Source organism: Arvicanthis niloticus, chromosome 5 (genome assembly GCF_011762505.2).
Source record: "Arvicanthis niloticus isolate mArvNil1 chromosome 5, mArvNil1.pat.X, whole genome shotgun sequence".
Lineage (NCBI taxonomy): Eukaryota > Metazoa > Chordata > Mammalia > Rodentia > Muridae > Arvicanthis > Arvicanthis niloticus.
This window is the reverse complement of record NC_047662.1, coordinates 46,985,714-46,997,509: the sequence shown is the minus strand read 5'-3', so window position 1 is coordinate 46,997,509 and position 11,796 is coordinate 46,985,714. Positions and strand designations below refer to the sequence as shown.

The following is an 11,796-nucleotide window of genomic DNA, read 5'->3' as shown; positions in this document are numbered from 1 at the left end:
AGGTATGGAGAAGAGACTCATCATTTAGTCTGATGAGACTGAGTGTGGTGTTGATTTCAGTACCAGCAGAGAGCTGAGTACTGTCAGGAGTTTTGGTATTGTTATTTTTGTAAAGCATCACCAGTCTCAGTGTTTTGAAAACATTTTTCTCCTTTGCCTTCTAATTGGTTTAATAAAGAGCTGATGGCCCATGGCAGAGCAGAAGAAGGAAAGCAGGACATTTGAGCAGAGATAGGAACTCTGGGAAAGAATGACAAGTGGCATTCAACAGCTGAAAACAGGTTGGAAGGATCAGGTGCCTGGACTGATTGTGTGTGAGAGGGGGTAATGGGTCATATGGCAAAAGTGGATTAGCATAAATGGGTTAATTAAGTGATACAAGCTAATTGGGTAAGCTTTATGCCAGGAGGCATCAAGGAGAAACAAACAACCAAAAAAACCTAGCAGGTGATCTTCTTGAGATGATTCTGTCATGGACTATTAAAAAGTTATTGACAGATTTGTTTCTCTAGGCAAAGCCGAGAAGATTACATTTTAGGAAAGATTCCTACTATTAATATGATTTTCTTGTTATAATTAAATATATATAACAATCACTAGGTATTAGCCTACTCTTTTGAGCAGGTCTCTGCAGAACAAGGAAAATGTAGTTTTGTAGTGATGCTATATAGAAAAATAGATGATTTCTTAATTCTTGATGATACTATAAGAATTTTAAAAATTATATTAGTAACTATTAAGCTCTTTTATAATAGGACTGCTATTAAATCTTTTCTGATGTCAAAACTGCAATGAGAACTCTGCCAGTCTTCAAGTGTTATGAATTAATTGCTTCTGAGAAAGCAAGCAGGCATCTACAACTTAGAGCACATTCCAAGAGGTTGTAAAACAATTCACTAAAGACCATAAAAGGGGAACTAAGGATTTAGTATAGGTTCAAGGACAGAAGATAAAATACTGACTGGGTTTATCTATATAAAATGTCACTAATCACAACAATTATGGTTTTTAACTTTCAATGAGCCTGTTGAGCTAGTGAGGAATAATGAATGTTTAGCTAGATAATTACTCCTAACGGATATGGACGTAACATTCTCTGTTGTAAATTTTTTATTCAATTTATGATTTGAATTTTTGTTTGAACTTCTAGTGAACTTTTGTTTAAAACAGGTGATCTATTCTCCTAGAAAAGATACAAAAGACTAAGAAAGATCACATTGACATATATAGCAGCAATTGGAAGTAAAAACATTGGGAATAAAGAATTCAGTACATTGATTGTTACATCAGAGATGGAGGAAAAAGCAATATTAGGAGAACAGATCAGTGATGAGTTTTTAAAGCAGAACTGAAGAAGAACTTTTTAGAACTTTCTTAGAGGATTTTCATAGAAAATTTTTTAGAGAGAACTTAGAAATAAAGATTAAAATCACTTTTCAAAGTGTTCCTTTTTTTTTCTTTCTGTGACTTCAACTAGCAAGCTAAAAGTTAGTGCCAGGGCAGTTCCTACTTTGCTTAATCCCCCGTTGAGGTGCTAAAAGTCAGACACTTCAGTTTCTTGGCCTTAGAGGAACTCAGGCAGATCATCTACAGCAGTAAAGTGACTAAGATTTAACACAGGCAAACATTTTATCATTGAACAGCAGCCCTAAATATCTTGCAAGACCAAGTCTTGCCTCAGCCAATGCTCTCCCCCCTTAACTACCTCAGAGAGAACCAGGAAGAAAGAAGTGCCACTGGAGTTGGCCCCAACACCTTTAATAAATAGTAAATCTCTTTGTCATTTTTGGGGAGCTGGCAGGTCAGAGACAGTCTGACAATAACTGAGTGCAGTAGAAGCAGAGAAACTGAGTAAAAGAACTACTCAATCGTCCTCCAGATAAAGGTGGACTCAATCGTCCTCCAGATAAAGGTGGAAGAATTTGAGGAAATCAGAGGGATACAGTTCCTGATAGACTGCTACCTATAAGCCATTTATTACCAGCATGTATATCAGGGACAGGAAGACAGTGGAGGACAGATAAGTGATTGAAGGAAATGTGGATCTGAGAGCCAGTGTTTGATGCCTATTCCACAAAGCTAAAAAGGAATGGGCATCAGATACTGGAACGGGTCTTCAATGGCCTTGCTGAGTGAGCTCTATGGAGGGGTGTGATTTTTATGAGGAAGAGGAGCTCTGACAGTTATGAAGGCCTTACACTGTCAGATGAGTTGGAATCAAAAGGTTCTATAACACCCAAGAGATGAGAAGGGTGATTGTAACTGTCCAAGTTACTTGAAAGCAAAGGTGGTAAGATTCCTGGCAAACCGGAGTTCCTGGCGGGAGATGGGGGGATTGCCAGAAATCCAAATAGTACTTATGAGTCTTTGGAAGATATAAAGGCTGTATGGCAGTTCACCAGTGTGAAAGGAGTGAAAAGGAGGAACCAGGTATTCCCCCTTCAACTCCTTAATGTGAAGGAAGGAAATATCCTTCTTGGTAGGGTACTCAAGGTTTCTGCTGAATAGTGATTATAGACTCCATATTGAACTGTAGATTTGTTGGTTCCTGACTAGTAATATTCAGTGGATACTGAATTTGAGTGTACTTTAATTTATGAGATTCTCAAAGTACCAGGGACAGTGGCCAGCAGGATGGATATGGGGATAGAACAGTATGCGTAAAAATGATTAAGTTTGTCCTGGGGGTGGGCAGTTATTTTCCATAGAGAGTATGATGTTTGTATTTCTTCACTGCAAGAAAGTACACCAGGGTGGAGAAAGTTCACCGAGTCTGGAGCTCTTTAACCAGTTGGGTATCAAGGCCTCAGTTCCTACTTGGAGCTTGTTGTGTTCACCCAGGGAATAAGCTCAAGTGATGAGAAGAATCCTAGGTCAATGAATTAGTGCCTTTCACCCTGTACCTGGAAACCAGTGTGATCTGGCTTCACTGAACCATTGTGGGTGGGAGATGTATAGTGTACCCAGAGAGGTGCAGCACCCCAGGATGAAGAGGCTAGATTTCACATTGAAGATGGCAGTGGGTTAGGGAAAGCCAGATGAGGCAGAGTTTCTACCACACTGATGTATTCAACATTCTCTTTTTGATAAAATAGTTTCTTCAAGTGATGGAATCTTGTCTCACCATATCAGACCTTGCTAACTTTAAAAAAAAAAATCTTCTTAGCTTTTAAATCCCAAGACTAGTTAGCACTTGCTTGGAATGAATGTTAAAATGCATTTTAAAATTATATAATACTAATTATTGAGCATTTTACAAATTTGCAAAAAACCTTGTAGAAGAACAGTAGATATACCAGTTGAAGATTTGAAAGAAGACATTGTAAGTTGAAAAGTCACTTCCAGGATCAATAAGGCTATTAGGGGATGACTCCAGTGTAAATGAGGAGCTGCCTCCCTGTGAGTTTTGCCCATGGGGGTCTCTGAGAACAATAACACTGTAAAGCTATGATGCCAGTAATGCTGATTGTTTGTCTGAGTTGAAGTAGGGTAAGACACTGCTGCTGGAGATGTCATGTACTTTGGTTGCAGAACATGGAGAAACCATACTGAGACTAAACTGGAGGTGTTTTTCCTGCTGGATGGCTGTTGGAGTCACAGGTGGTTGTTAGCCTATAGCATATACTTTAAAAAGAATTTCCAGGGAACATAAATTAACTTGCTCATATATGCTAAAACTTTAGTGTTTGGGAACTAGTATCTTTGTTATTTTTTAGTCTTAAATTCTGAGCCTTGCCTATTTTAGTTTACTTTGTTTCTAAATATTTGTTTTTATATATTTAGTTTACTTTGTTTTTATATATTACCTGTAATATTTGTAATTTAATACCAAATGGTACTTTTCCTTTTTTAAGGTTTATTTTTTGAGAATTTTATACATTATATTTTGATTATATTCTTTCCTGTTCTCCAGCTCCTCCCAGATCTGACCACCAACATCATGTCCTTTCTCTCTTTAAAAAACAAAAACAAAAACAAAATAACAAAACAAACAAAAAGCACACACCACACACACACACACACACAAAACCCATTGAATTCAATTTGTGTTGAGCAACCACTCCTGAGAGTATGGCTGTTACACCCAGTGTCACTCCATCTTCCTCTTCCAGCAGCAATTGCTGAGAGCTTACTCAGCAATTGGGACTCAGCAATTACAGGACTGGGACTTGGCACTTTTCATATAGCACCTAAAGTAACTGTGTATACTTAGCATATTTTTAACAACTATGGCTAGCCATATTTACTGTTTATGGGAGGTAGTACTTTTTAAAGCAGTTCTGATGCACATGTGACATACGGCAGCTACCTAGAAGTGATTGTTTACAGTTAATTCTTATTGTTGCTGTTTTGTTGTTGTTTGTTTTGTGGTACTGGGGCCTCAAGTATACTAGGCCAGCTCTCTACCACTGAATTACATCCTTGATTAATGAGTCTTTTTGTTATCTACTTAGATATTTGGCATTTAACTGAGAAGTATTTGCTTATTACATGGTCATTTATATCTTCATCTTAATGCACCATTTATTACAAAATAAAATCTTATCTGAAATGTTAATTTTTTTATGAGTACTTTACTTTTAGTTTCTACTTCACATACCTTTTTTCTGATGTCTGCAAGTATCCTTGCTTTCTCCTCCAGGACATCGAACTTTTCCAGGATTTTTTCTGTCATCCTTTATGAATAAATTCCTGTTTGACAAGGAGGGAGAAGAAATATCCAGTTCAATTCAGATGATGATTATTTAGGCATAAGGCGAGAGTCCCTTTCTATTACCGCTCCAGGTACATGTCAGAGCTGTGCTGGTCATGAACTCAGTCATAGAATTATAAATGTATTCAATTGGTTTTTTAATAGGAAAAACAAAAACAAAACCCAAAAACAAAAAAAAAAGTTTGTTACGTGAGAGCCAGATGTGACTCCCACTGGGAGTAAGGCTGCATGGCTGAACATCTGTTCTCTTTTGTCATGATATAATTTTAATGAAAGGAATTCAAAGACCTCACTTTCATACAGTTAACTGAATTTAAATTGGTTCATTGGCTCACAGCACTCAACAGGCACCTAGAAGCAGTTAATCTGAAAGTCCTTATTGGAGGTCAAATGACACCTATGAACTGGATGGACATCAAGATCTGGTCTAATTTGTCTCCATTTTCAGATGAGAAAACTGAAGGTCACACAGAACTTTATCAGTTCAGTGAAAATGCTTATCAGTAGGACAGAGGCAAGAACACAGGAGTTCTAGAGGCTGGAGGGATGGACCAGTAGTTAAAGCACTTGCTACACAAGTGTGAGGACCTGAGTTCAGATCCCAAGATCCCAGGTGTGCTGGATGGGTGTGGCTAAACATCTGTAACTCTAAATCAGGAAGGGGAAAATAGATAATCCTCAGAGCAAGGTGGCCAACGAGAGTAGCCATGTTGGTGTAGGTGGACTCTGATAATCACCAGGTTACATAGTGAACACTAGAGCTGAGGCTTTTTGAGGGCAACCAGGAGGCTGGAAAGAACATTTTTCATCTTGTTGGGATAAGATCTAAAAATTTTGAACATGTGACTGGTGGCTTAAGAGTTTGCACACACTAGTGTGTGTGTATGTGTATGTGTGTGTGTGTGTGTGTGTGTTTATTATATATGTGTGATATATGCACAATATGTGCATAAGTGCCAAAGGAGAATGTTAAATGTCCCTGTCATACCTTGCACTGTTTCCATGAGGCAGAAACCCTCATTGCAACAAAATCGAGGGAGTAAGTCCCGGTAATACCCTTGTCTCTCCCCATGCCCCTGTGCTGGCATTACAGTGTGTGTACATCCACGCCTGACTTTTTATGTGCTGGAGATTTGAACTCAGATTCTTATGCAAGAATACAAGCATTCTTGTCATCGACTGAGGCATCTTTTCAGCCCCCAAACTTGATTTTTAAATGTTGACTGGGCCTCATGTGGATCTGTTTTACCCAAGAGTGGGTATTTTATGAAGGCAGTTAAATCTTCACTTCCTTTCCTACACTCACACACCCCATCTCTTCTCTTCACATCCTCTCAGTTTTGGAAATTGCTGTGTTAAGATACTTTCCATATATGAATTATGGATGCTTCCAGTGTTTCTTCCCCCATTTCCATCTCTAACTTTATGCCATCCAATGGATCTTAGATGCCTTTCTATTGCTGTGACAAAATATCCCAGACTGAATACTTTATGATGAAGAGAGAGTTACCTATTTAGGTCAAGTTTGAAGCTGAACTCTAAGATTTAGATATTCCATTTGTTCATCTCCAGGTGAGACCTTGTGGCAAATGATATTTGAATGGTGACAGTAGGTATAAGAACTGTGATATCAGACAGAAAGCCAGAGGGCAGGTGGGATCCACCACATTGTGAGATGTGACTACGTCCGAGAGAACTAAAAATTCCCTAGGCTGGAGAGATGGCTCTGAGGTTAAGAACACTAGCTGCTCTTCCAGAGGTCCTGAGTTCAATTTCCAGCAACCACACGGTGGCTCACAAATATCTATAATGAGATCAGGTGCCCCTCTTCTGGCCTGCAGGCATACATGCAGTCAGAAGGCTGTATACATAATAAATAAACCTTTGAAAACAAAACAAACAAAATCTTCCCTCTGTAGTGGCACTCCCCACCCTGCCTTAATGACTTCGGTACCCCTCATATCACTACACTAGGGACCAAGTTCTCAGTACATGAACCTTTAGAAAGGATGCTCTGAGAGAGGAGACTATGTCCAAACCAAAGTGCCAAATGTGACAAAGAACTTATGCTGAGAAAATTTTGGACTATGAGGACAGACAGGCAGCAGTCCTTCCCCATATAAGATCATAGCTGGAGGTGGGATAGGGAGGTCTTATGAACCATGTGCCAATCCAAAAAAGCTTTGGCTACTATAGGTGAGAGAGGTAGATCTGGATCCGGGTGTCATGTTGTGGACACTGATTGCTTTGTGGGTCTCCTGCAGGAAGACAGGGGAAGATTTTGGAGGAGACAGATAGTTTATCTGTACAAGAATTTCCTCTTGGAGCCAGAAACATTTTGTGTCTGAGAAACATGGAGGGGATTTCAATTCCTGTTTCCATGGTAGGAGTGGAGAAGCAAAAATGTCTTCTAGTGGAGACAGAGTATTCTCAGTGAGAAATGAGATTAGCACACTGAAGAGAACAGGCTTCTCAAACAGGAAAAGGTACAAGTGATACAAGAACATCAAGATCTGCTACTTGTGCTAAGGAGAAAATCGGGTTGCTTTGGAAAAGTGGTTTCTTAACAGGTGGGTCACAACCCCCTTGGGGGGTGTCACAAACTAGATATCTGGCATATCAGATATTCATGTTACAATTCATAACAGGAGCAAAACTACAGTTACCAAGTAGCAACAGAAACAGTTTATTTTGGGGGTGTCATCACAATGTGAGGAACTGTATTAAAGGGTAGCAGCATTAGGATGGTTGAGAGCCACCGATTTAGAGTGAGGTGTCCCATGTCACCTACCTTTAGCACCCTCCCATCTTCAGTGTCACAACCAACATGGTAAGGTGCAAAATGCCTCCTCATTTCATACATGTGCTGCTGTAGCAGGGAAGGGTGCTCGTGATGACCACACTTATTATTGTCTGTCTTATCTTTTCTTAACTGCAGTTTCTTTAAACTACAATCTATAACTCAGGGCTCTAATTTGCTACACCCCCTTTGTTCCCAATCTACCATCATCTGGCTTCTATTTAAATCAGCCACTAGGTCATCAGGGCCACTGTTTTATGAACTAGTGAAGATCTCTTTTCTTCTTAAATTATTTTAATTATAATAAATTTATGAATATTATGTCTTTTTTTAAAAAAATAAATGCTTGCCCTCTCAGTTTTTATAGCATCAACCTTCCTACCTCCCAGGACAATTCCTTACCAATATCTTCAGGCTTTTCTTCAGACATTAGTGCCCTCAGGGACTATACCATGTCTCCCATTGTTGCTTATTCTCTCGAGACAGCCCCTAAACCTACACCTTCATCTACTGTCATCTATTTCCAAACAAATTCTTTCTTCTGTGTTCCAAACCTATGTATACAGCTCAGCTCATTACATTTCCCCCTAGTAGCACAAATGTCAGTTAAGAGGAAACTTCTCCATCATTCTTTTATTACAACCAAGTCTGTCTTGTAACCTGTGCAAACAGATTAGCATCTCTCAGGCTTCTGGCTCACACACTGGGGTGTCACAGTGGTCCTCCTTCTCAGCTATGCTACAAAATGGGTTGAAAACTTGGATCTTGTCTGACCTTCAAAGTCAAAACTCGGGGGGTGAAGATTAGGAATGTTCTTGCTCTCCTCATGAATTGAAATGTGTTAGGTAAGGTCTTGGCTGCTGAGTTTCCAGTCTAAGGAATCAGTCAGGGTGTGGGAGAAGTGCTGTCGTCAAACATTCTCAATATGCAGCTGCATAGATTATTGACTCATGGACTCTGGTTATCTATTTTCAAATGTTCTTCTAATATAGGTCGTTCCCAAACCTGGATTTGGTTCCCACTTGACTGGAGAAGCCCCTCACGTATTGTGCAAATATACACAATCACATTATCAGGTATAGCCTCCATCCTAAGTATCTTCTTAGCTCTTCCTTTTCTATCCATGTAACCTCAATTTAGGGGTCTGTAACTTGTTGCTTGAATTACAGTAATAATTTAAAATTTCCTCTATATAGTTCATGAATTCGGTCTACTCTTCATAGACTTGAATTTTTTTTTCAAGAAAAGTATGATTTGTCTTCCTGCTTCAAGTTTCAATTCCTTCAAAAACATTAAACGGCAAACTCCTTGGAATATTACGCAGTAGTGTGGCCTGTGGAATCAGCATGGGTGATCACACACACTCTGCTCCCCAGCCCCAAGGAAAAACTGTGGCTTCTCATGTGCAGCCATGTTCTTTTACTTGTTACTTCACCTTAATATTCACTGTTGATAGCTCCAGTCTTCCACTCCCTGTATTCACAAGTTTTCTTCAACAAGCAACATCTCTCCTGGAGGTCCCTGTACACCATGCTTTGGATAGCAAACATCTGTGTGCAGAAGAAAGCCTGGTGGCTACCCCTTCTGCATTATGCATTCCTTGAAGGCAAGAACCGCATCTAATTCATCTTTGAGTTTCTAATGCCCTCACAACTTGGTTAAGTGGTTAGCTATAGAGAAAAACTGGACAGCTGTGGATGCTGTGACTGTCTTTGGCCTCCAGCAGAGCCATTGCTTTTGACAGTGCTCTCATGAGGTTTTTCAGAATCAAGGGTGCTTCTCACCCTTCCTGTTGCAGCCCTTTAATACAGTTCCTCGTATTGTGGTGATCCCCAGCCATAAAATTATTTTATTGCTACCTCAAAACTGTAATTTTGCTATTGTTATGATTATAATGTAAGTATCTGATATGCAGGATATCTGATATGAGACCCCCAAAGGGGCCACAACCCTCAGATAGAGAATGACTGAAAAAGACAATGACAAAGAAGACTGAAGGGACAGTAAAAGGACCAGAGCCTATATTCAGTACACTTTGGCAAACACTAAACATGTATATTAGCAGTACTAAATGGACTCAACAGGTTGTAGTTCATACACACATACACACACACACACACACACATGCACAGGCACACACACATGCATGTACATGCACACATACACAAGTACATATGCATGCACACATACATGCATGCACACACATGCATAAACACAAGCAAATATGCACACACACATGCATACACACATGCACACACACATTCAAATATGCACACACATGCATGCACACATATGCATGCACACACATGCATGCATGCAAGCACACACACATGCATGCGCACACTTAACAGCAATAAGAAGTTAAGAATTTGAGGGAGAGTTAAGGGGTATAGGAGGAGTTGGAAGGAAGAGGTGGTAGAAATTATATAAATGTATACTCATGCATTCAATTTCTCAAAAAGAAAAAAATGGAAACAAAACCTGACTAACAAACCAACCCAACAACCAAACAAGCCCTTTCCTCCCTGTCTTCCAACATAAAACGACATCATAAAACGTGCTCTGACTCATCTCCTCCTCAGTGGTGCAGCTCATTTGTAGGGAGACTGGAGCTGCTCCCCTCTGAATCTCAGCACCAGCATTTTACATTCAAGAACAACCTGAACAATGCACTTGAATCTGGAGATGTCTCCAAGTGGACTGTCTCATGGGTGAGCACCCCATTGCATCTTCCATGACCAGTGTTACTTTGTGATGATTCTCTTTCTGGAGCATGAGAAATCAAGTGGATGAATTGTTATAAAATGTAGCTTTTGCCAAATTAAACTCAGTAAAATAGTGGTTAAAGAAAACTTGGATTTATGGCATTAAGTTTGTTTTTTTCCTTTGTTTGTGTGTGTGGTGTGTGTGCGTGTGTGTGTGTGTGTGTGTGTGTGTGTGTGTGTGTGACAGAGGGGGGAGTGAGTGTCTCACATTATAGTAGTAACATGGACTCTGGAGTCACATTGACTGTACTTCATCTCTTAGCTTCATTGTATAACAGCTGTGTGATGGTAGGCTTGTTGCTTAATCTTTCTGAGTGGCTGGAAAAAAATATGGAATTCATGGGGTTTCTGAGTGGCTGGAAAAAAATATGGAATTCATTTTAAAAGCTGGAAAAAAATATGGAATTCATGGGGTTACTATAAAGTTTAACTGTGAAGGTATAAATAGGCAGATCATTGATAAATAAAATTAAGGTAAGGACAGACTTACCAGTTAAAGGCCAGGTGGACAGACTTACCAGTTAAAGGCCAGGTGTGTATAACTCCTTTAATATATATATATATATTGTAATATATATATATAATAATAATAATATATATTATTATTATTATATATATAATTGAAGCACAAAGTGTCTTCTCAGGCCACAGATCATTTCATCTTCTGTTGTTCTTGCCAAGATGTGATCTAAGGCCTGCATCTGTCTGTCAGTCTGTCCATCTCCCTCAGTTGTACTTACGTTAACTTTCTCAGTTGTCAGCAAACAATCAGACTTTCTCAACCACTTAGTGTTTATTCTTACCAAGCAACTCCGAGTCTTCTGCACAATGGCTTCTCATGATCTTGCTTCTAGTCCACCCCCATCTTCTTCACTGACTTATGCTGTATTTTAGATCAAATTCTTGTTTATCTTTTTAATTTTGGGGACTGAAAGTAAAGCACTGGATTAGGATTACAAGACCCACAGGACGGCATCGGGCACCCTGTCAGTGCTAAGGGAGCACACCATGTTCAGCATCCTCCTGTCTCCATACTGAAGTCTCAGCAGCCAGTGGTAGAATTGTGGTCAGGAGTATTTTTTTTTTACTGTGTTCCTTTCAGCTGATATAATGAGATGGGGGTGGCGGGAGAGATGTACTCACTTCTGAAATCTGCAGAAGTCTATCCAAAGCTTTCTCTTGCTCTTACATTTTGGAGATGGTGACTATTGGAATGTAGGATTCTTACATGTCACAAAGCCAACCTTCCAGACCCTTGGGATTAGAACACATCTCAAAGCTGTCTTCCTGCTTTGGGATTAGTGGGGCTGCAGGGGAAACATCCCCTTTCATCGTCCCTTTGACTCCATTGTCCTTCAGCTCTTCAGGTCTCTGCTTTCCCTCATCAGGTCACAGCAGCATCCCTAACCCGCCGATCTGCCTACCTCTAACTGTGGTCCTCATCCTTTGAGTGTTGATCATTCAGAAAGCCATCTGAGCAGAGCAGTCCTGCTTATAGAACAATGGTCAGGTCTATC

At 39.7% G+C, this 11,796-nt stretch overlaps 1 protein-coding gene across 2 annotated transcripts in view; it reads right to left on the bottom strand.

The window, feature by feature from the left end:
• Positions 1-11,494, bottom strand: part of C5H1orf141 (chromosome 5 C1orf141 homolog) — a 61,179-nt gene extending 49,685 nt beyond the window's left edge. The window contains exons 1-2 of one of the 2 annotated variants that reach the window (XM_034503763.2): positions 11,423-11,494; positions 4,601-4,692 (exon numbers count right to left, since the gene is read on the bottom strand). In XM_034503763.2, the coding sequence (XP_034359654.1) occupies positions 4,601-4,675 (75 nt within the window). In that variant the 5' untranslated portion in view covers positions 4,676-4,692; positions 11,423-11,494. Of the gene's footprint in view, positions 1-4,600; positions 4,693-11,082 lie in introns of both variants that reach the window. The other variant, XM_034503762.2, reaches the window with a different exon arrangement.
• Between the last annotated feature and the right edge of the window lie 302 nt (positions 11,495-11,796).